Here is a 27100-nt window from a genome sequence, read left to right as displayed (position 1 = left end):
AATTTTATTAGATATCCAGTCATTCTTTTCAAAATTTCGAATTTTAAATTCTTTTATTTAAATTTTCAATTCTCTTTTAATTCTTATAATTTTGAAGTTTTTAAAACTTTTAAACCTTTTTATAAATTCTAAATAGATTTTATCATGGAGGTAATAGCTAGGTCTAATGATTACTTTGATTAGGAAATAGATATATAGAGTGATAATAAACTAGATTGACTTGAGATATGATTATAAGGATTACACCTGCTTTATATACCCTGATCGGACAAGATGCTCATCTAATTAGATATATAAAGCATACAAATGAAATGAATGAAATAGTATTAGTAATCATGGGAATAAGTACTCCGAAGGAGTACCGGGATTAGTGCCTGTAAGGCTATACTATACGGTGAATTCCGTGACAGATTTAGAATAATATTTCTGAAAAAGAAAATACAAATTTTGATAAATTTGAATAATTTTATTAGAAATAGATTAAGTTTATGATACTTTTATTATTTAAAATTTATTATATAAATTTTCAATCAATATAATAATATAATTAATTTAAATAATAAAAATAAGAAAAAGCTCGATTGCTTTTTGATGTGTTTTATAATACAGATAGCAGAGTGAATACTACAGCCCCCTCTAGCATGGTTTTTAGCTTTCTAGCATCTTAAATAACTTCAATCTTTTATAGAAAATATAATTAAACTTTTTATTCTCTTTAATATATATTTACTCTTTTTTCTAGTAATCTATACAGGGATAAAATGAATATGGTTTTCAACCTTCTCTTGATTTCTTTCAAGTTATAAGTTATTAGTTATAGAAAATAGCTTTTAAATATTATGAATTGCTTTATTCTTTTTAATATGATATATTATAGTTCTTTATAATATCTTTATTGATAGTTTATAGGTTGTAATATTTTTCGAAATCCTTTTTCCTTTTAATTTCTTTATTTCAATTTCCGAATAGTACTACTTTTCGAAATCTTTCGAATTTCTTTTGAATCTTTTTTTTTTTGAAGACTTCATTCGAACCTTTATTCGAATCCTTTTCGAATCCTTTTTTTTCCTTTTAATAATACGATATTCAATCTTTCAATTTATATTATAAGTTAATCTATAATCACTCTTTATGATACTATTTTAAGTTTACGGTTTTGAGGATATTATTAGAGCTATTAGTAGGCTTTAGAGTATTGTGTAGTGATTTAATGTTAGTTGGGGACTTTATTATATAGTATAGAATATCCAGGTCATTTTAATATTTTCTTTCGAATTCGAATAAGTTATCTTTTTTATGTTTATCCTTAAGTTCTTTGATTAGTATATTATATATAGTTTTAGTTTCGATAGAGAATATTGTATACAATATAATACAATAGGAAAGACAATTCAGGTTTTATATACTAGGAGATTGGAAAGTGGATGGCGTATTATAATTCTTAGTTTGAAAGCTAGTTCTATTTTCGAGGCAATTAGCTTTAAATTTCAAAGGATAATTTGATTTTCTATATAGGGGTATATAGTTCCTTTTTGGGATGGACTAGATAGTAGAGTGAATATTATAACCTCTTCTAGTATGGTTTTTAGCTTTCTAGTATTTTAAATAGCTTCAATCTTTTATAGGAAATACAATCAAGCTTTTTACCCTCTTCAATACGTATTTACTCTCTTTTCTAATACTTATATTATCAACCTCTATAGATAATCTTTATATTTTATATAACTCAATTTATCTACTAAATAGATGTTAATACTAGCCCATTCATTAAATCTTATAATACCTATTCATCTATCTATCTATTTACCTACCTTTCTATCTATATCCCCTAGACTGTCAACTAGCGGCGCCGTCGCTTAATAAGCACTTATTGACTAATTAAAATATCAGGATTTTGAGATTTCTTATTATTCTGATACGTTTTCTTATAATAATTATTCAATACTTCTTATTTTCATAAAAATAAATGATACATCTTTTAATTCTTTTTATAATATTTTATTTATTTCCTTTTTTATCAATAAATATTGAGTTTTTGATTTAATATATATTTATAAGTATATATTATATAAAAATCACTGGAAAATATCTCTCATATTCTAAAATAAGATATAATAATATTTATAAAATTGTTTAATTATTATTTTGTAATTAAAAAACTATATATATATAACTGATATATTTATTATTATTTTTCTATTAAATTCTAATCTTTATATATAATATCGAAATCTTTATATATAATATTATCAATGAAATTATTAATAGTCTTACTTAGTGTACGAACTACTTACGGCGCCGCTAGCTGGCAGTCTAGGGGATACTAATCGAGGGTTTATGTAGCATGTAGCATAGTGGCTAGGCACTGGAGGCGTAGCTTACGTAACAAGCGTAGCGGACGTACTTAAATAGTGTAGCTTTTAGCTTAATAACAAGACAGCTTTTACAACTCATTTCATTTATTACCTGACAGTTTATATTTATTTACCCTCTTATCTATAATAAAAGAGCCTCAATAATTTATCAACTTTTCAGCAATTCGTAACTTTTAATAATAATTCCCATAGTTTTTATTCTTTTAATAATATAAATAGATATTTATAATCAGATTGAATTAATAATTATTTTAAATATTTCAGAATATCTTTATTTTTTATGAATAAAAAGTTAGAAAAAATTAATTCTATTTATCAAGGAGATTTTATACTAAAAAAAAAAGTTGACGAATTGTTAAAAAATTAACGAATTGCTGAGGCCCCCTTATTGGTACAATAGGGGGTGAAGAGGATTATAATCCCTGATTATACTCAACTATTCAAAATCCACAAAATACCTCTCTTCGTTCTTCTCTCCTCCCTTCTCTACCTCCCTTCTTACAACGACTAACAAACAGATAAAACATATATAATATATCTACTCGGTCTCGTTTTGAATGAATGCCGACCTCAAATTTAGACGAATTCTTTACTCAAATTCGTGATTATTCAGTATTTTCAAAATTCAATATTAAAAGAACCAATATAGATATCTTATTGAATCTTTTTTTAATAAAAACAGAATTTATTAATATATTATATGTTAAAATTTGAGATTTTCTAATATAATATTAAAGAAATGATAATCAAAAGAAATCAGATTCGAAAAACAGTATTTTGGGCTTTAATTTTAAAGAGTTAAAGTTTGAAATTAGCGAGTTCTAATTTTTATACTTCTGCTTTTTTAATTTCTTAAATAATTAGAAATTGAATTAAAATTATTCTATTTTTGAAAAAATAAATATAAAATTTGATTAAATATTTAATAATTTCTAAATTTTTATGTCTTTAATCTTTATATTTGAATTAATATAGAATTTTGAAATAAATGACTTTTAGTAGTTTTTGATGTGATATATACTAGCTAAATTGAGGTCGGCATTCATTCAAAACGAGACCGAGTATATCCTAAATTCCCCAACATAAATAGAATTTTAAAACTTACATTTAGAATTTTGGAAATCTATCTATCTACCTATCTACCTATCTACCTACCTACCTCTATCTACCTACCTACCTCTATCTACCTACCTACCTCTATCTACCTACCTACTCACTTACTTATATATCCATCAAATACTATAGATCCATTTATTCACTCACTCACCCACTCACTCACTCACTCACTCGGTAGGGAAAGAGGGGCGTTTATGTGTGTCGGTTGCGAAAGATTGGCGCTTCATCTCCGGTGTTTATGCATGTCATGATTTACCTATTTACTAGGTAGGTAGGTTTGGTGGGTTGGGATGGGATGAGTAGTTTATCTATTTTTTTGGAATTTGATTTTTGATTTTTGATTTTTGGGGGGGAGGAGAGGTGAGGGAAGAGGGAAGAGGGGTGAGTAGTGAGTGGTGTAATGAAGAATTGGGAGAATTGGGAGAATTGGAATGGATGAATAAATGAATGAATGAATATATGAATTGTATAGTATTACATCTGCGCTTCCTATCCTATCCTATCCTATTTCCTATCCTATTATATTAATAACCCTTTTTATAGTCAGAGTCATCGTCAGAGTCATCGTGAGAGTCAAGAGTCAAGAGTCAAGACAGAGGAGGATAGGAGATGAATCATGAATGGGATGTTGAATTTTGAATTGAAGGGTACGGGTGGATAGGTAGGTGGGTAGATATATTGTGGAGTATTGGTAACCTATTGTGTTTGCTCTATATTTGTTTGTATGTATGTTTGTAGCAATAAATAAATGGATGGATGGATGGATGCGCAGTGGAGAACTAAAGATAGAGGATGTGTTGAGATGGAGATGAAGATGAAGATGATCATTTTTTGGTTTTGGAGAGAGAGGGAGAGAGAGATTGTGTAATGTAATGTAATGTAATATATGTGTATGTGTATATATATGTAGTGTGGATGGGCTTTCTTTTTGATACTTGAATTAGAATTACGGAATATAGATACCTATAAAGAAGATATATTAATTAAAGGAAAATTTACCAATGATGATGATGATGATAATGATGATGAATGATGACTTCACAACGCGTTTTGTTATGATGGAGTAAATATAATACCAAGTTAGTCCCCGGGTTAGTAAGAAACTTCAAGGTTCATCCTTTGGTATTCCATGGATCTCGACATCAGTGTACGGTGTACAAATTCGATCTCGACTAAAATCTGGATTCACCGGTACATGAAGAGAGGATTATTTACTCACCGGGGGATCCTAGAGAGGGGGAAGACGGAGAGACAGATATATACAATTCAAGGGACTAATGACGATCTGAATATTTGTCGACGGAACAGAGGACTTACTGACTTATTATGTACTCACAAACGAACAGACGAACAGACGAACAGACGAACAGACGAACAGACGGTCAATCCCACCCAAAGAAAACCTACCTACCTACCTTCCTTGAGCCTACCTCCCTAAAAGCCTAGTAAGTACCCAAGTACCTCTCCAGGATCCTCGCATGCCACGTCAATGCAAAGAAAGGCAAAGAAAGTTTTCCCGCTGGATGAGATGATGATGATTATGCCATCTCGCCATTTGGAAAGGATGCGTACCTATCCTATGGAACCACATCATGCATCCCAAGAAAGACATGGCCTCGCATCTAGGATCCCCCTCATTCGCGTCCGGCGTCTGTCGTTCGAGGAGCGAGCTAGAAGGCTGTCAGAATCAGCATCAGATGGTTTCTTTGGTCGCTCGCTCGCTCGCTCGCTCACCGTTGGATGGGATGGGATGGGCGGGCTTGGGCTTAAGGTTTGTGATGTTATGCCAGAGAAAAGGCGAGAGCGACGCGCTGATGGTTGATTGGTTCATTGGTGGGTGAGTGGGAATGAGGTTAATGCATGATAATGTGTACATGATAATTCTAGAAGGAGAGATTTCCGGGGATTTCTTTTGTTCGTCTGATGGATCAAGGAATAACCCGTTTCGTTTCTTTTCTCCCCCTTTTCGTTGCGAGAGTGCGCTTGCGAATGGGGATGGAGATGCTTCGTACACAGATGTAAATGGTAATATGGTATTCCCAGGACGATTCATGCACAGAGTTCGGGGTGATGGATTTGATAATAAGTTTATGTGATCCGCTTGTATTGTATGTAATGTAGAGGAAAGGGACGGAAAAAGGAAAAGAAAGTCTTGTTCTTTTGCATGGAGATTTTGCGCGTGAAGAGTGGACTTGTTCGTTTGGACTTTGCTTTGATTTGTGTGTGTTCTAAATACTTATTTATCTACCTATCTACCTACTTTGCATTTTCAAAGTGTCAAGTTCGATATCTTTCTGGATCGATTACCTACTTCACCCATCCCATCTGATATCCATCCACAAGCCGAAGACGAGGACCTAGACGCAACAGCGAACGCGAACGAATCTTTGATACCAGCCAGCCAGCCAGCCAGCTACTGAATTGGATTTGATTCATACGATAGTATTCTTACAACTTGCTTTATTTCTCTATAGGTATGCTATACATTATCTCATTCATTCATTCATCCATCATCCTCCCCTTATGGTTCCTGCGTGGTATGAATCTCAAAAAGTATCAAACCAAACCATCCATCCCACCATTTCCTATCCACATCTCACGGGAGTCAGTGCAAGTCCAGAGGTAGTGTCGGTAGTGCAAGCATGCATTTCTTTTTCCCCATCAGAAATGCACTTCACAATGCGCATGCGTGCCTTGCATTGGCTTGCTTCCCTTGTGTGCGAAGCCCGCTCCGTTCATCCACCGCCCTGGGCGTTTCATTTTCCCTTCTCCTTTTTCCCACTTTGAACGTCCCCCGGGCCCCATCCCATCCACCCTCGCTAAATGAAGGAAAAGGAAATTACGACTACTTGGGAGAGATTGAGGAAGAAGGTTTGGGCTGACCCAGAGAAAGTTGGAATTGGGAATTGGAAGAAGGGTGAGAACTTGGAAGAAGAAGAAGAAGGGAACGAGAGAAGAGAAGAGAAGAGAAGAGAAGAGATCTTTATTGTTAATCTTAAGGGTTGATATATCAGATCATCGAGGGAAGATTTGTGGTTGTAGTTGTGGTAAGAAAGAAAGAAAGAAAGAGAGAAAGACCTGTTAGGTACTTACCGACTTACCGACTTACAATATAGTACAGGATAGTGCATTGCATTACAGTACAGTACAGTACAGTACAGTACAATACGAGAACATAATACCTATACAGACATCCATACATATATGGAAAAGAAAAGGCAGGAAAGGAAAGAAGAAGAAAAAGAAAGGAATATCGATTGATCCATAATTGTAAGTAATTATTTCAAATTCATATTTTATTTTTATTTTTTTTATGTCAAGTTTCTATCTACACCTACACCCATACATGTACCTACACCGAGAGTTTCCCTATTCCGTATTCATATACGGAGTACAGACAATCAGTATCTACACCCAAGGAGCCAAAGACTCAAGGACCAAGGACCCAAACACAGGGAACGTGGGAATGAATTATGAGCATCCACCTAGATTAGATACTGTACCGACTCAATACCCAACCGTCCATAGTCAATAATAGTCAATACAACAGCCTAGCACCCAGCACCTAGCACCTAGCACTCAGCCCGCACCCAGCACTCCAATCACTATCATATCTTATTTACAGAGCACTCCCTGGGAGCCTTGATATCACATACCTATCATCACATCATCACATATCATCAGCCCAGTGTTACACCTGCGAAACGGCGGGAAATCACTATAAACACGCTTCTTCTCTCCGGAAAAGGAGCATAATCTCGAAGCTTCATGCTCTAAAGCTTGATGCTCTGGGTACAAGGTGCTGGATTCCCTCGGTCGCATCTGAGATTTCTGAGATTTCTGAGATTTGATAGAGGTCTCGGGGTATATCGCTGGGTATATCTCGAGGGATATCTCTAGGGATATCTCTAGGCACATCTCTAGGTGCATCTTTTTTACCCCTGGGCAAATCCATCGGATCTACCTCCTCTGTACAATTCTCTCTCTCTTGTCTCTCGATTCACTATCCTCTGCATTTCCTCTGCATTTCCTCTGCATTTCCTCTGCATTTCCTCCATCTTATGCCTTATTATATTCCTGACTGAGGGATTACCTGATTGATCTTATTTCCCACCTTGTTATTCCTTTTTCCTTTAATCGACTTACCCACAACACGACCAGTCTACCACCACCACCTCACTCACTTTACTCTCCCTCTCCCTCTCTTACCGTTTTACACTCATTCGCCCACCATCTTTCTCTTCATCCCTCTCTCTCTCTCTCTCTCTCTCTCTTTCTCTACCCTCTCTCCCCCTCTCTATTTAACCTTCTTGTTGTACATTTGAAAGAAAAAGAAAGAAAAACCTTACCACATACAATCCAACTTACATACTGTCGTTAAACTAGAAAAGAGAGAAGCACAAGCAAGAAGCAGAAAAGCCCAAACAATAACCACAAGAAATCCTCCATACGAAAGAAAAAGGAAAAGGAAAATCAAAAAAGGATTAATCATAACAACCAATAAAACATCGCCAAAGAAGATTACCATCCATCACAATTTACAATTACAACAATTACAACAATTACAACAATTACAACAATTACAACAATTACAACAATTACATTCACATTCACATTCACATTCACATTCACATTTTACATATTACATTTTACCATCTCACCTCTCTTTCACCATTTCACCATTTCACCCACCCAATTCGCCCAATTCGCCCAATTCACCAGACCTTACCTTAACCTTGACTACCTACCTACCTACCTACCTACCTACCTACCTTTTGCTTCTTCCCTCTCTCTCCCTCCTCTCTCCCTCTCTCCCATCAAGAGGTAGAACAGAAGAAGGGTACTTACATACTTCCTACCTATCTACATCGAGATTCGACCGAGAAAAAAAACAAAAATTCAAAATTCAAAATCCAAAACAAAAAACTCAATTCGATTCATCTCAATCTCCAATCTCAATTTCAATTTCCCATCTTGGGGGTCTTGCTTTACTTTCTCCCCAGCCACCCACATTTAATTACGCTCTCTACTGGTACCTACCTACGCATTATAATCAATCAAATCAATCAAATCAAATCAAAGCAAAGCAACTTTGGGTTCAATTGATCCGCCAACAACCGCACATACACTCACTCACTCACACTCACACTCACACTCACACTTATACACCCTCATACATTCACCACCAAAAGACCATAAAAAAAAAAGAGAGGGTCGACACTAACGAAAGGAGCCGTTCACCAGTTCCCGCCGTAACCCATATTCCTCGACCGCCTACTTTTTCGTTAGGGAGCTACGATATCTAAACATAATAGTCGCCCAAATCCAAATCCAGCGCCAGCCGCGACACTCTTTTTTAAATTTGGTCGAAAACTCTAAAAAAAAAAAATCCAACAATCCTCTCATTGATAATTGTTATCGCCAGCATTCCCAATATCCCCCTGTCCCAAAGGTGCAATTAATTTTCCTCGATCCTCCCCCCTCCCATGATGTTAGTTGGTGGAAGTAGGTGATAGACCGGCGAAAACCTCGCAATCCTAATAGCACCTTCTGAATCGTGCCTCAGCAACGGTTGTGGTAATTTCCGCTTGCTAGACACCCAATCTGCGATTGACAACAGTGCGCAAAATTTACAAGATATGTCTTCAGCCGCTTTGCAGACCGCCCCTCATCAACCAACATCAATAGGATCGCAATCTCCAGTGGCAGCACCATCCTCCTCGGGGAGACCTTACACTTCGGGCTCACAACAATCGCGAGACCCTTACTACAACCAATCCACCACCAACGCTTCTCCCTCCTCTGCAAGAAAACCATCTCGAAGGCCGAGCGGCAATGGCGCATCTACAAACACACCTCCCCAACCCCAGTACACCTCACCTTCGGTAACCACAAACTCAGCTCCAATAAATCCTCGCAGTAATCACCCTTCACATCAAATCTCCCCAACCACCGCCACATCCCCTTCGAGTTTTGCTCCAATGGCTCTGGGCGATCATCAACGAGGTGTGCCCCCAATGGTCTCGGAAAGATCTTCTTCAAACAGACCGAGTACAGCAATAGCGGCTGCCACTTCGGCCACCAATCGTAGCTCGAGTTCAAGACGAGGTGAACATTCGGACGAGCCGCGGGCGAGAGATTCCCCACGTCGGGCACAGTCACAGGAGAACCAGTATCACGAGAGGAGGAATATACAAACCAATGGAACGAGCAGTGAGGATGCAACAGCTGCTGCCACAGCGGCCACTCGAGCCAGACGCAGAGCTCAACAATCACCTGAAGCTCTACCGCATAGACCGAGTGGAAGTCGTGAGCAGAGAGCTGGTCCACCTCCTAATGCACAAAATAGATCACATCCAGCGGGTACCAATTCACCTGCTGGACTGTCCCACGAAGCAAGTGAGGTGTTGAATCGTGTGATTGTGAGCGATCCCAAGGTGGATTTGGAGCGAGAGAGGGAACGAATGGCGGAGGCCGTACCTAACGCTGTTGCAGCTCCTCCCGTGGTTGAAGAAGCTCCTCGGCAGCAGAGATCCCGTCATGATCACTCAGCAAACTCTGGGAAACGTGAAAAGAACAGTAAATTCGGTGAGTACTATCTGGGCAACACTCTTGGAGAGGGAGAATTTGGTAAGGTGAAAATGGGCTGGAAACAAGCAGGTGGTACTCAAGTAAGTCCTTTCACTGAATATTGATTTGGTGCTATGCTAATTTTATCCTCCTAGGTCGCTATCAAACTTATCCGCCGCGATAGTGTCGGGACGAACCCTACGAGACTTGCAAAGATTTACAGAGAAATCGCCATTCTTCGAGAGATATCCCATCCCAATATTGTTCAGTTACATGAGATGGTGGAGACAGAAAAGCAAATTGGTATTATTCTGGAGTATGCTTCAGGGGGAGAACTCTTTGACTACATTCTCAACCACCGATACCTCAAGGATAACGCTGCTCGCCGCCTGTTTGCTCAATTGGTCTCTGGTGTTGGATATTTACATAAGAAGGGAATTGTTCACCGAGATTTGAAGCTTGAGAACCTTCTGCTGGATCGCAACCGCAACATTATCATTACGGATTTTGGTTTTGCAAACACCTTTAACCCCGACGATGAGCTTGGAGACGAAATCGAGTACAACTTAGCTAGTCGTGACTACGTCAAGCGTATGGAGTTGGATAAGATTTTACCTGGCGGCTCGCGGAGAGGAGATCTGATGCAGACAAGTTGTGGCAGTCCGTGCTATGCAGCTCCAGAATTGGTTGTGAGTGATTCGCTATACACCGGCCGCAAGGTCGATGTATGGAGTTGCGGAGTAATCTTGGTAAGTCTTGATGTTTGCACCTGTTGCTAGTTGCACCCACCGCTAACATGAATTCAGTATGCAATGCTTGCAGGATATCTACCTTTCGATGATGATCCAGCCAATCCTGAGGGCGACAACATTAACCTTCTCTACAAATATATAGTTTCGACACCACTTACCTTTCCAGAATATGTTACACCGCATGCTCGAGACCTTCTCCGACGTATTCTCGTCCCAGACCCACGCAAACGTGCAGATCTATTTGAAGTTGCCCGACACAGTTGGTTGAGCGAATATGCGCATGTCGTTGGCTTCATTACTAGCAGCACAACTACTACTGTAGAGATTGCCAACACTACTGTCCCATCTGATGAACCTCAAGAAGCTCCTCTGCTTGCGAGAAGTGCTTCAGTTCGGGAACCCAAATCACAAAAGGCACCCGCAGCCGTTGGGGATCTCAGTAGGAAACACGGGCATGTGGATCAAGATGGAGAAGAGGCACCTCCCAAAACTTCAAAGGACAACAAGAGACGAACTGTACAGGTCGAATATGTGGCTCCAAGATCACAAACACAAAGAGGCGAGCCTTCTACCAACTCGTCCAGTGCTCAATCCGGTTCGAGAACACGCGCTCGTGCTGGCAGCCAAGGCCCAGTCGAGATTTCTGGAGCTCAAGGCTCTAGAAGAAATGTCCCTGCAGGAGATATGTCATCGCCTCAGGATCCTTCAATGACAAGAGAAGCCCAACAAGCAGCCTCGGCAAGACGAACGGGAAGCTCACAGCGACAACAAGGTATGGTTCCACCTCCTCGACCTACTCGGGATCACCGCGCAGCTTCAGACATTAACTATACGACCCCAGTGACTGGCCAACCATCAATCGCAAGACCAACTACCGGTGGTTCCATGACTTCTAATAGATCTGGATCTATGGGCTTCCCAACCCGTGGATCTTACAGCCAGCCTGTGGCCCCAACCGTCGCTGGAACTAATGCTCATGGCCGTATGTCTCAACCTCAACCAAAGAGCTCGAACAGTTACAACATTTCCCCTCCTATGATTCAAGGCGAACAAACCTTTGAATACCCTCCTCAATCAACTTCTCAACCTATAGCTCCAAAATTCGCCAGAGTCGCAGGACTTCCAGCAGGAACTGCAAATGTACCATCTGAGGGTAGCAAGACTCACAAGAGATCAAACACGATCGGGGGCATATTTAGCAGAACCAATTCGCTTTTTGGTGGTAAATCACACGCAGAGAAATCTTCAGAAAAACCAAAGAAGTCATATCCTCCAGTCAGCATGTCAAATGCCAATATCATAAATACCGATGACTCGAGACAGTCGATAGACTCTAGACGCTCCATATCATTTGGGTTTGGCAAAAAGAGAAGTGGAAGTATAGCTGGGCGATCCACGACAGGTTCTCAGGAAAAAGCTTCAAGAAGATTCTCTCTCCTCCCGGCATCTTTCTCTTTAAAATCTATTGGTATCGGTAAAGATCCAAATACCCCACCTGCTAGCACTCCAACCGATGGTCACTATGAGCCATATCCCGAAATGCAAGGTAATCATCTTGACGCGTCGCAGGACAACAGAAATGTTAGTGGAAGTACAGCCGAATATCAGCATGCGGATGCAGCATATGATCCAAACCGCGCTAGCCCAGCACAACAAGAAAGACAACGTTTTGCTCAACCACAACAGCAGAATCCAGATTCTAGGATGGGTGGCCCACCACAATTCTTACCGCCGGCAAACTTCCGCCAAGATGAATCGGCATTGACGACTGATTCCGAATCTTCATTTGGTCAAAGTCGACGTGGTCCATATCAGAATGACAATAATAACTCATATGAAGACTCGCGACGACCATCAGGACGCAATAATGGTAGAGGTGTACTACAGAAGAACAATCGCAAGTTTGCCGATGCTTATGATCAAGAGCATGCACACAATGATCATGGTGGTAGTAGTGGTGCAGCTAGAAAGGTCATGGACTTTTTCCGAAGACGTGGAAAGGCTCGTGGAGAGTGAAAGTCGTTTGGAGATAATAATCCTTTTTAAATGATATCACTTCAACATATACACGATAAAAACTTTGTTCAATTCTGGATTTATGCATAAGCTTTCAGCGAAAGCACCGGGAACTTGCGATTCAGCTTTTGGTCTGATTGACAGCAAGCTTTGCTTTCATTTCTCTAGAACGGCTTGGCGGGCCTGCTGGATTTTGGTGCGGGAGGTTGGAGGTGGAGTGTGGGCAGGCGTTCTCTTGCATTTCATCATATGGTTCGCTTGTTATATCTTCTCGCGCTCAACTCGATTTCAACCTGGACCTGGACCTGAACTTGTGAATCGCGAGTCTCATCATTGATGGACGAGATATTTGACTCGCTTTTTATTTTTTGCTTTCGCTGTGGATAAGATTATATCTTGGGGTTATGGGAGTTGAATTGAGTAGCATTTGTGTTGTCTGATTGTGAAGAGTAGTCGAATAGTTTATTTTTCTCTTACCTTTAGCTTTTTAAAGTTGTTGTTTCGCTTTTTTTTACCTTCTCTTCTCTATTAATTTGGTGGTGTGGGGAATGAGATGAGAAAGGGGAGTGGGATATCTTATTGGGTGGTGTGATAGTGGGTAGTGGAGTCTCGAATAATGGGTTCCTTGTGAGAGAAGAAAATACGCGTGTGCTTGATTCATGGATGGAGATTACTGCTAGATTTGGCGGGTCTACAATATTGAAGGTGGGATGAGAGATAGAGCATGCGTGTGGAGGGGGATGGGTCTTGAGACTTGAGAAGCGAGAAGCGAGACTTTGTGACGGAGGAAAGGGGAGGATTTTGAGGGGAGTAGAGAAGAGAATTGCGAGAAAAGCGAAGTGAGAGAAAGGGGAGAAAGATGATGATGGATTGGGGGATATGAACCCTGGGTAAATCATTTGTAATAATTGAGAGTGAAAACAGAAACAGCATCTTTTGAAAGAAGACTAGGGATTTTTGAGGTTATGCACGTGTGATGTAATGTGATGTGTGAGTTATAATTTGATCGAATGGTTCGTTCAAGGATTGAGAAGTTAAAGCTATGATAGCCATGGATACTTTAGAATCCGAAAGTTAATATGGTAAAATTCAACCAATTTGAATTTGAATTCCTTTGGTAGGTAGGAGTAGATGGTTTTGGGTTTTTGATATATGAACTTCAAAGTACATATCTAATCCTGGCCTGGGACCCCGGTGAGCTCGGACCAGTCCCATCGTTGGCATTCCAGACGTCATTGAAACCCCGTACCTTCCTCATGTGAACCCGCCACTACCACAATGTAACCTAGCAGAAACCCTTTTTCTAACTCCAACTCTAAACTACTTTTTCTCATAAACCTGCATACTAATAATCTTCCCGTACAGTGAAAATGGATCAACCCATAAATTTAATTTCCGCGCTACTTCAACCCACTCCCAACGAGTCTATCCGCGATACTCTCAATACTTCTCGACCCCTCATCACTCATCTTAATGCAGACACTACATGGCTTCTTTCGATACCGTACCCTAAAACAGCGGAAACCTCGTTCAATAAAGCATATTATCACATTTTGATTGATCCATGGCTACGCGGTGGCCAAAGTGATGTTGCTGCCTTCTTCAGTCAACAATGGCATGCCAATCCCAGCGCAGTGCAAAGTATCGCCGAGATTGAAGAGTTTATCAAGAGTATTGAGGAAGTTGCACTGGGGAAAGAAATCGCCGGCGATGGAGGCTGGATTGATGCAGTGGTGGTGAGCCATGAATTCACAGACCATATGCACAAGGACACTTTACTCGAAATTCCAAATACCATTCCGGTTTTTGCAACTGCGAAGGCGGCGGTGGCGATAACGTCTTGGGCACATTTTGATCATGTGGAAGAGATATGTAGGTTTGATGGTGATTGGAAAGAGTCTTCTACAAAGTATTTACCAGATTGGGTGGGTATATCGAGAGTGGCGAAAGCGGGTGTGGATTTGCTCTATTATCATTCTGCTATTATGATTACATTCTCGACATTTTCGGAGAGGAATATTTCAGATGAAGATGCGAATGACGATATACCTGAAGCTGTGATATATACACCTCATGGAATCGACCCTGGAGATCTTACATTGGTGGGAAATGCTCAACCGCCTATTCAGACCCTCGCGTTATTACATGGATTGCAGGACATTTCGTTACCTCGAGCACAATTGAATAAAGGGGCACACAATGGATTGAAGGTTCAAAGGTTGTTGAATGCAAAGTACTGGGTTGGTACGCATGATGAGGTCAAGGTGGGTGGAGGAATCGTGAGCTGGTTTTTGAATCGTAAAGTTGTGACGCTGAAGGAAGCGTTGGAGAGAGAAGCCGAGGAGAATGGCGAGAGTGGTGATGTAGAAAAGGTAGGGGATATTAAATTTTTGGAAGTGGGAAATGGCGAGAGCTTAATTTTGATGTGATGGCTTTCTAATCTATTCCAAGCGGTCTTTGCAAATTCTGGTATATCTTCAAACTTGCAATTTTTACCGAGGAGATTTTTTGGGTGTATCAATCCTTGAAAGGACTTGTAGTCATTGGCCGAATTCGTCTTTGATCCTTGTTGTTGTATATCTATTTCAACCATTGGTTGTATGCTTTCTTTGTTTCTTTGTGCTGGTTGGAATGACAGTCGTCAATTCTCTCTCTACAGCAACAGCAAATGTTTTCGTAGCATGCGTCCGATTGTATCCATCGGCAAGACAGCTAAATTAGATTGAAAATTTCTCTCGAACAGTCCTTGCTCTACTATTGAACATGCCTCATCCTCCTCCTCCGTGTTGGCGACCGCATATACCTCGTACTGAGCTTGCGGACGTATACGGCCATCTCGCCGAGCCAGAACTTCAAGGTGTTATACCATTAAAGAGCGGCCTCACGCCAGTAACTTTGAAACCGCATTCTACCTATGATGAGAGAAAATTCGCCGACGATGTGCGCTGGCTACAGAGGCTTTGCTTGGCAGGTGTGTAAATCTCACTATATATCACAGATCTTTGCTAATATGTTCTGCCTCCAGATTTTACCGCTGCAGAGTTGGAGAGGTTAGATGTCTTGGCACCACTTTACCATATCTATGAAGACGAAACTGCAATTAACCCAAATGCGGACATTACCATCCATCCTGTAATGCAAAGAAAAAAGTGGAATTACCCCTTGCCAAAACAATTGGCTGACTTCCCTTTGGGAGGAGACTTGGATGGGTACTGGAATGCTGTAAGTGGAAGGCTTCCTGTGGCGGGTGCAAATGACGGTTCTGATGATGACGCAGTGTACAGACGACACTGTGTGGGAGGTCATACTTCCATCCATTCGAATAGCAAGCTTGTATATCTCGCATGCGGATTTGTGGCCATGGTAATTATATCCTCAATTTTATGTAGTTCGCGATTAAATTTGCCTGTGTAGGTTTGATGGTCTGCTTGCCGCCGAGTGGACTGACATTCCACAGTCGGAGGTCCCTTTTACATTGATGACACCACGTTCAGGCTGGAAACGATTCAATACTAGAGATCCTCTAGTGTATGGGACTGAAGCAGGTAGAAGAAACGTCCGAGACAGAATCTTGAGCCATTCTAAGAATATATATTTCCGCCTAACAAGCTCGTATACCGATCCAGCAAACGGTGTTCTAGCAGTAGATCACAAATTTGGAAGTATTGCTGGACAAACGTTAACCAGCTCAATAAGCAACATTTCTGTTGTAAACATTGATTTCCATGCTCTCGCAGCTTTGCTTCCTGGAACTGTGGAAAAGTTGAATACTGCAGAAATACGTATGGTCCAGGGAGAAGTTGCAAAGACCATCATACATGAGCTTGGTGTACGCTATTTTTTTTAAAGTCCTCGATTTGGATGTCCTTCGTCTGGCTCTAACTTAGTATAGCATGCCCTTTTTCAGCAAACATACAAAACCTATTTGCCCAACCATAATGGCAATGAGATATATTTTCATCGGGAAGTAATTGCGGAAATGTAAGTAAAATCATTACCTACTTTGAGCTTTTACTAATTATTTCAGGGGGATATCGGTGAGTCTTTGCTGAATGTTAATAGCTATAGAATACTGATGTGTTATCATTCGCTTCTAGATGGAGCAGAGTGTAGGTGGATTCCTATCCGAGGGAAATATCAGCAAATATATTAATTTCGATTCAGGTATTTGGCGGGACTACACGGTCTCTTCGTGATGCACCAGATGATGCGTTGCTCGATTTGGGTAAGCATATTTAATATCCTCATGCAATCCAATATTCTAGTCTGGATAGCCCCTAGCCATAAAGTATATGTCAATGGCCATAATCATATCACACTAACTTGTCGTAGAGGGAGGAGTTGTGTTCAAGTAAGCAACAGCTACTAACAATAACCATTCCTTTCGTCTTACTCAAAGCAGTGATATAAACAACGCGGGCACTCACGGTAATGAAGGGAACCCAGTCCTACTCAATAAACCACCGGTGATTACTCCATCCCTTCGAGCTGTTTCTTCCCGCATTCAATTCACCACGATATACTTTGACAGTGCTGATTTAGCATCGAACCATATAGGACTTTTATACAGCTATATATTGGCCTGTTTCTATTACCTGGTATAGTAAGTACTGCACCGCTTTTTATTCATCGCTATACAATAAATTACATATTTTGGGACTGGTCTCTTTCTCCTCGAATTTATGTGGCTCGGTCCCCTCTTCTGTCTGGTAAATCGTCGACATGTTGACACATTTTAGTGGATATGGGAAGCAAAAGCAGATTTGAATCCTTTGTTATGAAGTGAGTCCAATTTATTTTTCCTCCAAAGTTGTTACTGTGAGTGAAAAGCTGAGATCGACAGATATGGAACACAAACTGTGAAATATAAAAAGGTCATAGGTACAAAGGTTGATCTCAAGGAAGATGGTACGAGATTCAGTAGTATAAGGGATCCGTTCATCGAGTTTGAGGGCATACCAAACAACGGTCAACATACCAGGTTAAGGTCGGACACATTGAATACTTCAGAGCCCCCTCGCAAACGACAGAGGATCCCAACCGCCCCAGCCGCCGTTGTGCGAAGGGCTCGTACTTTCCGAGGGCCAAGGCGCACCCAGGCAACAAAACCACAGATTGACACGCTTGCTGAATTCAGAGATCAAGATTTACCGCCATGTCCTCGGTTCGACGAGATTAGCGCGTATTTGATCGATAATCGTCGAGAGTTGGCTCTGCACACAATGTGTTTTGCCATGCCTGAGCATACTTTGGTAAGAGTGACTTTCAGTCTTGGGCTGTTGATCACAATTTTGATGGTGGCGTAAAGCTAATTTTAAGCGCAGCGTGATTATATTTTACGACTTGGTGGGCTGGAAATTAGTGCCAAAGAATGGCGTGCGTATCTTCTGCATTGCGAAGCCGTCCCGTATCTCTTTAGGTAATTTATGTTACTTCCATATTAGGCGTAGATGCTAATAGTGTGTAAGGTTCCAGCCGCATGGAAGAATTCGTGACATCTCGACTTATCGTGGCTCCATCCAACTTCATGCTTCCAGCTGGCCAAAGACGGATCTTCCACCCTTCAAGTCGATAGATGCAGGGGATGAACGTTTTATGAAAAAACTCGTCAAAGGGTTGAGACTTTGCATCGCTATGGACGCGCTCTCAAGAAAATACGACCAATTTTTAGATCAGATATGGCTCCATTCTGTCTTCTGGGACGTCGACATTGAGACATTCCTTACTTTGTTCAACGCCGATGTCAAACAGGGTGATGGAGTAGCGAGCATGGTTGGACTAGATCTGATTTCCAAAGAAGAAGTTGAAGATTTGATACAGGTTTTGGCATCTATTCGATTAGTACTTACGTGAGTGGCAATATAATTTGTGAGATCTGAAATTAACCAGTGTTCATTTTAGTTGGGCTCCAAAAGGCATCATCCGACGCTTACCACTAACTACCACGGAATGCAAAGTACTCACCAGTGGAGGAACAAGCCTAAGAGACATTGTTCTGCCCAAAGGTCGATCACTGATTGATTGGGATGCGGGATATGAGGCTTTGTGTAAGGTGAGTAAAACGTCTTTTGAACTCCCCTAGTCTTGCTCAAAATATATTCTCGACTGCTTGAGTTCCCCATTCACTTTGGGGCTTTTGTGGAAGCCGCAAAATAATACATTGCGATTCAACGGCTGATTATCCCAATTTTCAATTAGTGGGACGACGAGGATATGGAAACCAATCTGGAAACGCTGGACAAGGGGGACACGGGCATCACGTATGCTGACGGGCGACACGAAAGCGCCAAGGAGTACGCGACGCGTACCGAACCGCCGCCCGTCAAGACGCAAGCGCAGCTGGAAGCGGAAGAGTTTGCGCAGCAAGTCTTGGATTTGGATACTTCGGTTCTGGCGTATATGGAGGCGCATCCGGAGGCCGCGGACGAGGATATCTTTGAACAGTCGTTTTGGGAGATGTGGAGGGGGTTTCATGGCGAGGGGACGAGGGAGGATGCGCAGGAGGAATTTTATGATTCGTTGCCGCATCTTAAGGCGTTGAGGAGGGGGGGTGGGGATGCTGGTGGGGGTGGGGGTGCTGGGGGTGGGGGTGCTGGGGGTGGGGGTGCTGGGGGTGGGGGTGCTGGTGGAGGGGGAGGGGGATTGAATGTGGAGAATATTATGAATGCTATGGCGGCGGAGGGGAATTGTCCGGAGATGTGAGGGGTTGGGTGGGGTGGGGTGGGATGGGATTGGGGGGGGGGGAGGAGGAGGGGAGGGAGGGAAGGAGGGAGAGGAGGAGGAGGAGGAGGAGGAGAAAATAATAGCGAGATATTAATTATATAAATTTGAAGAGTTGATTTTTTATTATACTATTCTCTAGACTGTCAGCTAGCGGCGCTGTAAGTGGTTTATATACTAAGCAAGAATATCAATAACTTTATTAATAATATTATATATAAAGATTTTAATAATATATATAAAGATTTTGATAATATATATAAAGATTTTGATAATATATATAAAGATTATCATTTGTTAGAAAAATGATAATAAATATTATTAATTATATATCTATATAGTTTTTTTTAATTATAAAATAATAAAATAATAACTAAATAATTTTATAAATATTATTATATTTTATTTTAAAATATAAGAAGTATTTCTCAGTGATTTTTATATAATATATACTTACTTATAAATACCTATATATTAAATCAAATTAAAAACTTCATATTTATTAATAAAAAAAAGAGAGAATAAATTAAAAATTATATGAAAAAAATTAAAAATTAAAAAATATATTTTATTGTTTTTATTAAAATAATACTCATAGGAAGTAAATAATTATTATTATTGTTGGGATAGGGATCATGTGACTGACCGCGCTAGCGCATATGCTAGCGCCCCCGCACTATAGTATATACGTTCATAGCCTTTAGCTTTTAGAACCTTAAGTAATATTATAATAGTATGAATTATTAATACTATATTACTTTATTATTTTTATAATAATATTAATACTAATTAGTAATATTATAGATCAGGAGCCTGGTATCTTAATTTTAAATGTAATATGGATTTATAATTAAGGTTAGTATTTCTTTGAAGAGGTATAAGTTTTTATATCAAAGTAATATGATTTGATATTTACTTTTGTGTAAATAAGGATTGTTGATAATGTAGTAGCAATTCTTATATTCAATATTAATTTAATATAGTTTAATATTAATAAACAAATTTAGTTAGTAATATGGTGACAATCTTTACACTCAATTTTAATTTACATTTTATTTTTCGAAGTAATATATATTAAAGAATACAAATTAATAACTACTAGTTCAAGCTAAGTATTATCTTTTATAAATAAATATAATTTTATTGGGTTTGGTAAAGTTATATTTAAATATTTTATTTTATTTTATTATTTATCTATTATTCATCAATATGGTAGGATCTTATAAAGACAACTTTATAGAATATAAGATTAAATATAAGAATAATACTGGAAGTATAATAGAGTTTATTGTATTATTAGTTATTATAACTAATGATTTTAATACAATGACTGAGAGATGATAAGACAATTCGATTGATTTTATAAAGCAAATAGATATAAAAGAAATTAGGGATTTTTGTAAGTATAAATTTTATAAATATCAATAATCAAAGTATTACAACAAAGAACTATAATCAAATTACTTTCACAAATTCGAATACTTCAATTTGGAATATTTTCAAGTAGTTGGTATATGTCTTTTATATAAATTGAAATACGAATTATATTTGTATAGTATATTTATTATAAAATATAAGATCTGTATAATATAATCTGTTTATAATATTTTAATTGATGTAATTCAATTACTGTATAGAGAATAGTTAGATAAAGAGATTGTAGATATATTTGTAGAAAAGGGATTTACATTTTAATTGAAAAATATATAGAAAAAAATAAATGAAAAAGATATTTGAGTTTTTATATATATATTATTAAAAGAATTCGAGATATCTTAAGTGAATAGCTAGCCTATGTTACGGATCGGTATTTAATTATAATTACAATTACTTATATGTGTATACGTATATGTATACAATCATATGTATATAGTTGATATATAGATATATTTGATGAGTGTTTTGCTTTTGATTTTATAATTATAGATTCTAAGGACAAATTGTATCTTGTTTTTGTAATTCTTTTAAAATAAAATGTTATATTATCTATAACTTCTATATAATCGTACAGCTATCTGATAGCTATCCAAATAATATCTTATAATTATAATATCTTTTTGAATAAATTGTATATCAATATCATTTATAAAAAAAAAATCTATTCTAATTAAGATTTAATAAAGATATTTTCTTTAAATATATTGAGTTACAAATACTACTACTATATTCGATTTATTTATTTCAAAAGGACTTTATTACTTTCCCTTTATAATCAATTAAGCTTTTTTAATTAATAATAGCTAATTTCAATAAAGTAATAAACATAGTTCCTTCAATTTAAATATAAATATTAATAAATATAGAAAGAACAAATAGCCAGAAAACAACTCTTTAATCAAAAAATTAACTCTCAAAAATAATATATCAATATATATTTGTTTATCTCAAAAAAAACAATTACTAATTCTTATAGATTATAAAGTCTTATAAAACGAAATAGTAAAGTTTAAAAAAGAATTGTTATAATATAATTCTAATATTATTTATTTATTTCAATCTCTTCAATTCTGATAGTAATATTATATAGATTTCTTAAAGGATTATGGAATTCGAATTCCTAATATTCTAGTTACTTTTATTGAAAGGGTATCTTTTATTACTGGAAAAAAGAAGAATAAAAAAAACCCTGTTTGTAAAATTAGTTTTTGTAATAATCTTTTTCAAATATTAATAATAAACCCTCTTTAATTCTGATTATTCTATTAATTAATTCATAAATTCAATAAATACTTCTTTCTTATTTTCTTATTACTATAATAAAATATTTGTATATTCCGAAGCCTATCAATCTCTCATCTAAACTCAAGAATAATATAGAATCGAAAACAAATCTTTAGTAATTATTAATTACAAAATGATTTGAACTTTATAAAAACTTGTTTATTTCAAAACTACAATAACAATCCTATATAATAAAATAAACTAAAGAAAAAGTACAAGAATATATATTTTTGCTATATATATAAATCCCTTGCTTAATAAATTAGTAATTGATTAATCAACTTGTAGCTATTTACAAAAATCCGGCTAAAGCCGATTACGCTTATATTGAGTACAAATACTGGATTATATCTAATAATATATAATATAGAAATTTTCTAGTATGGTATTGTAAATTTAGGCTATTAGCTATATAAACAGAAATTACTAATTTGACAACTCTTTTTTATAATCTAGAAAAAAAGATTTTTGATTTTCTTTAATAAGCTATTAATCTTTATATTTAATAATACTATATTATAAAAAATCTAGTTAATAAATTTATTAAAATTAATAAATTCGAAATTATACTTTAGAAATATAATTATAATAAAATAATTAAAGAGATTTCTTTTAAAAAATCATTTAACAAAATTTTCTTATCAATTCTTTCTAAAATTGCTTTTTATTTATCAAATAATCTAAATCTATTTATTCAGATCTTATATCCCCTTTACACTCCTATTAATTATATAGAAATCTTTAAATCTAATAATATTCTATTTTCAGAAAACAACTTTAATTATAATATACCTACCCCCATATTAAAAGCAAATTATAATTTCATTTTTTATATAAATAATATAAATATTATAATCAAAATTCAAGAGATTAAAGAAAATAAAGAGTTTTATAATATAAAAAAGAATATTGAAAAGAATATTAATTTAAATATATAAATAAAAGTTATTGAGTTCGCTTGTATTATTGAAAATCAGTATTTAAATCAAAATATTTAGATAAAAGTTTCTTTTTAAGTATAGTCCGGAATATAAGATTTTTCAATTTAATAAAATTAATAAAAAATAATTTTATGAATTTATTATATATATTTTCAAAAAATAAATATTTATATTATATTTAAGCACTTATAAATTCTAGAATAAATAATTATATTTTTATTGATAGAATACTTCTTTTATTATTATTTTCTATATTTAAACCCTATTTTATACTACTCAAATCATTAATTGAAATCAAAAGCTATAATAATACAAAAAGCAAAATCATCATTTATTTAATCTTTCTTAATTTTATAATTAATACTTAACAATAATTCTATTTGTTATTTTTTATTATTGATTTAGATTTATATAGTATAATCCTAGATTGTAAATAATTAATAAAGATTCAAATCAAAATTAATTATTTTAAACAATATTTTGAATAACCTTCTAAATATTCTTTTACTATTTCTTTATTAAAAAATATATTTCTAATTAAAAATAGTTTATAATAATCTAGAATCAATTACTTAAAACAAAAAGATACTAATAATCAAAATATTTAATTGAAAAAGATATATTACCATATTAATAACAAATAATAGAAAATAATATCAATTATATTTATAATATTTATTATACCTTTCTAAAAGCCTAATATAATAATCCCTGGTATAATTAAATCCCTGATTTTAATTAATCTGGGAAAGAAACCTATTTTTAATTAAGTTTATATTCAATTCATTTATAAATCTCTCTCACTATATATCTTTGATACATACGATATATATATACTTAAACCAACTTAATTCCAGTTTATCTATAAAAAGAATAAAAACTATGAGATTTTTATAGTTACCTATAAAAAGATTGATAATATTATTTCAAATTACAAATCTACTTAGGATAACAATTATCGAATTACAACCACAATTGTTTCCCTCAATAATTTTAAATTAAAAACTATTATTACTTTCAATCATATTATTACAAATATTAAAACAGAATCTCCAATCCCTGAGGTTTACTAGCAATATTATTGAGTGTTTTCTAAATACAAGTTCAACATTCTACCTCCCTTTTGATTATATAATTATAAGATTATTTTTGAAAAAGAAAACAAAAAAGATTTTAAATATAATTTATTGTATAAGATATTATTCGAACAGCTTAAAATTGTTAAAGAATATATTATCGAAAATCTTATTAAAGGATTTATAAAACCCAGTCAAGTATTATTTATAATACTAATTCTCTTTATAAAAAAACCAAATAGAAGCTTAAGGTTCTATATAGATTTTAGATTACTAAATTCTTTAATATACAAAAATAGATATTTTTTGCCTTTTATTAACAAAATACTTATACAATTTGTTAATATAAAGATATATATTAAATTAAATATTCGATAAGCATTCCACCATATATATATAAATCCTGCTTTCAAAGAATATACTACCTTCCATACTCGATACAATTTCTATAAATACAAAATTCTATTTTTTAAATTAATAAATAGCTTTACAATTTATTAATAATATATAAATAATATCCTATTTGATTATTTAAATAACTTTTATACTACCTATCTCAATAATGTACTAATATATTCTGAAAACGAAAGCAAATACGAAGAATATATCAAATATATTTTTAAATGATTTGAGTTCGTTAAACTATAAACGGATTTCAAAAAATGCAAATTCAATATTAAATATACTAAGTATTTAGATTTTATTATTTTTATTAATAAAGTATAAATCGATTTAGAGAAAATCGAAATAATTGCTATTTGGACTTATTCTATTACTATAAAAGGTGTTTAATTGTTTTTAGGTTTTTATAACTTTTATTACCGATTTATTAAAAATTATAATATAATAACAAAACCTTTTTACAAATTTATAAAAGTAAATATCAAACTTTATTTTAACAAAATTTGTTAGAATATATTCGATATATTCAAAGATAGATTTATCTTTACTTTTTTTCTATAGTATTACAATTATATACTATTCTATATATTGAAAATCAATATATTTGATAATATAATTACTAATATACTCTTTTAGAAATATAATAATAAATAATTACTAATTATTTATTTTTCGAAAACAATAATTATTATTGAATTAAATTATAAAGTTTATAATAAAAAAATATTTATAATTATCAAATCCCTAGATTATTAAAAAACCAAACTTACCAAATCCCTATATTAAATTAAAGTATATACCGATTATAAAACTTTTGAGTATTTTATATCTATTAAATAATTAAACATTCAACAAATATATTAAACAAAATTATTTGCTAATTATAACTTTATTATTATATATCATATTGAAAAGAATAATCTATTTACAAATATACTTATCTACTATATTAACAAATTGAATTAGCAAAATAATATTAAGAAAAAGAATTGATTATAATAACTTATAAAAAATAATTAGATAAATATTAAGATTATATATAAATTTCTTTAATAAAAATCAGATACTATTGCAAATCTTAATATAAATATAATATTCTTGTTTTTTAATATAATTAATTATATTATTGAAATAAATAGATTCTATTTGAATTTAGAAACTTTATATAATTATATAATTAAATTATATAAATATTTTACTTTTATAAAAGAATTATTACTTTATAATAATTATCTATATATTCCAGATATTGATAATTTATAGATTTACTTGATTTATAAAGTTTATAATTTAATTTCTATTATATATTCTGATATAAAAAAGATTTATATTTTTTTAATTAAACAATATTATTAAAAGAATATAATTCTTATAATTAATTAATATATATAGAACTATTATAAATACAAATACAGCTCTGTTCCCAGAGATTGCATCCCCGGTTTACTTTACCTGCTCTCTGTTTCTATAAGAGTATGACAATATATTATTATAAATTATTACAATTTCAATAAAGATAAATATAATTATAATAATATATTTATCATTATTGATTAATTAATTAAATAGATTATTTCAATATTTTATTATAAATCAATCGATTTAAGAGATTAGGCTTATTTATATCTATATTATATATATAGATATTATGGTATTCTAAAGTTTATAATCTCTAATTGCAGTTCTCAATTTATATTAATCTTCTAGCAAGAATTCAATAATATTTTAGGAATGTAAGTCAAGCTATTTATTACTCATTATTTACAAACTAATAATTAGATTGAAATTTATAATTAATATTTCTAATAATACTTATACTCTTTTATAAGCTATTATTAAGATAATTAATCTGAATTCCTATTAATAATAAATTATGCTTAATTTATATTTTCTTACGAATTATTAGATAATTAATCTCTATACAAAACTTTATATAGCCATTTATTCTACAATCTCTAGAATTGGAAACTCGACTTTATTATATTTATTAATAATTTGAATATAACTAATATTAAAGAATATACTAAATACAATAAACTAATATTCGATTGAGTAAAAAAGAATATCTTATATATATAAAAAAAGATATTTCAATTAATTAATTTATATTATTATTTAATTGATTTCAATATAGGAGATTATATATAGCTTAATATAAGGGACTTTCTGATACAATAATCTTCGAAAAAACTAGATTATTCAATCTAGAATAGATTCAAGATTATTAATTAGACTAAAGATTCTTTTTGATTGGATTTATTATTTATTATAAAAGTCCATTCTATATTTCCATTTAGTAAATTCTGTAAAGTGATAGACAATTCATTTTCTAAATAAATTATTAAATTATTATTTCTAATAAATATTACCAATAATATCAAATAAAAAATAAAGTATATTTTAATTATCAA

General features: G+C 34.4%; 3 protein-coding genes across 3 annotated transcripts; all 3 read left to right on the top strand.

Moving 5' to 3' along the window:
- The first annotated feature begins 8231 nt into the window (after positions 1 to 8231).
- EAE98_001403 (uncharacterized protein) lies at positions 8232 to 13765 on the top strand. The gene is made up of 3 exons (XM_038949022.1): positions 8232 to 10162; positions 10217 to 10810; positions 10868 to 13765. The coding sequence occupies exons 1-3, from the start codon at positions 9131 to 9133 to the stop codon at positions 12827 to 12829; spliced, it is 3588 nt and encodes a 1195-aa protein (XP_038815288.1). The 5' UTR covers positions 8232 to 9130; the 3' UTR covers positions 12830 to 13765.
- Positions 13766 to 14199: 434 nt separating this feature from the next.
- On the top strand, positions 14200 to 15258 carry EAE98_001402 (uncharacterized protein; the record flags this gene model as incomplete). The annotated part of the gene is made up of 1 exon (XM_038949021.1): positions 14200 to 15258. One exon carries the CDS (start codon positions 14200 to 14202, stop codon positions 15256 to 15258), a length of 1059 nt encoding a protein of 352 aa, XP_038815287.1.
- Positions 15259 to 15592: 334 nt separating this feature from the next.
- EAE98_001401 (uncharacterized protein) lies at positions 15593 to 19531 on the top strand (the record flags this gene model as incomplete). The annotated part of the gene is made up of 15 exons (XM_038949020.1): positions 15593 to 15800; positions 15855 to 16192; positions 16287 to 16658; positions 16722 to 16810; positions 16857 to 16866; positions 16927 to 16938; positions 16994 to 17054; positions 17162 to 17180; positions 17232 to 17359; positions 17569 to 17611; positions 17673 to 18081; positions 18154 to 18248; positions 18298 to 18678; positions 18731 to 18881; positions 19028 to 19531. The coding sequence occupies 15 exons, from the start codon at positions 15593 to 15595 to the stop codon at positions 19529 to 19531; spliced, it is 2820 nt and encodes a 939-aa protein (XP_038815286.1).
- Between the last annotated feature and the right edge of the window lie 7569 nt (positions 19532 to 27100).

This window comes from Botrytis deweyae (genome assembly GCF_014898535.1).
Source record: "Botrytis deweyae strain B1 chromosome Unknown BDEW_002, whole genome shotgun sequence".
NCBI classification, from domain to species: domain Eukaryota; kingdom Fungi; phylum Ascomycota; class Leotiomycetes; order Helotiales; family Sclerotiniaceae; genus Botrytis; species Botrytis deweyae.
The sequence above is the reverse complement of the archived record's forward strand: the minus strand, read 5'-3'. Positions and strand labels throughout refer to the sequence as shown.

Coding starts and splice junctions, on each gene's coding strand:
- EAE98_001403 (XM_038949022.1), top strand. CDS start 9,131: ATGTCTTCAGCCGCTTTGCAGACCGCCCCTCATCAACCAACATCAATA. Junction 10,163..10,216: donor AACAAGCAGGTGGTACTCAA/GTAAGTCCTTTC, acceptor TTATCCTCCTAG/GTCGCTATCAAACTTATCCG. Junction 10,811..10,867: donor GGAGTTGCGGAGTAATCTTG/GTAAGTCTTGAT, acceptor ACATGAATTCAG/TATGCAATGCTTGCAGGATA.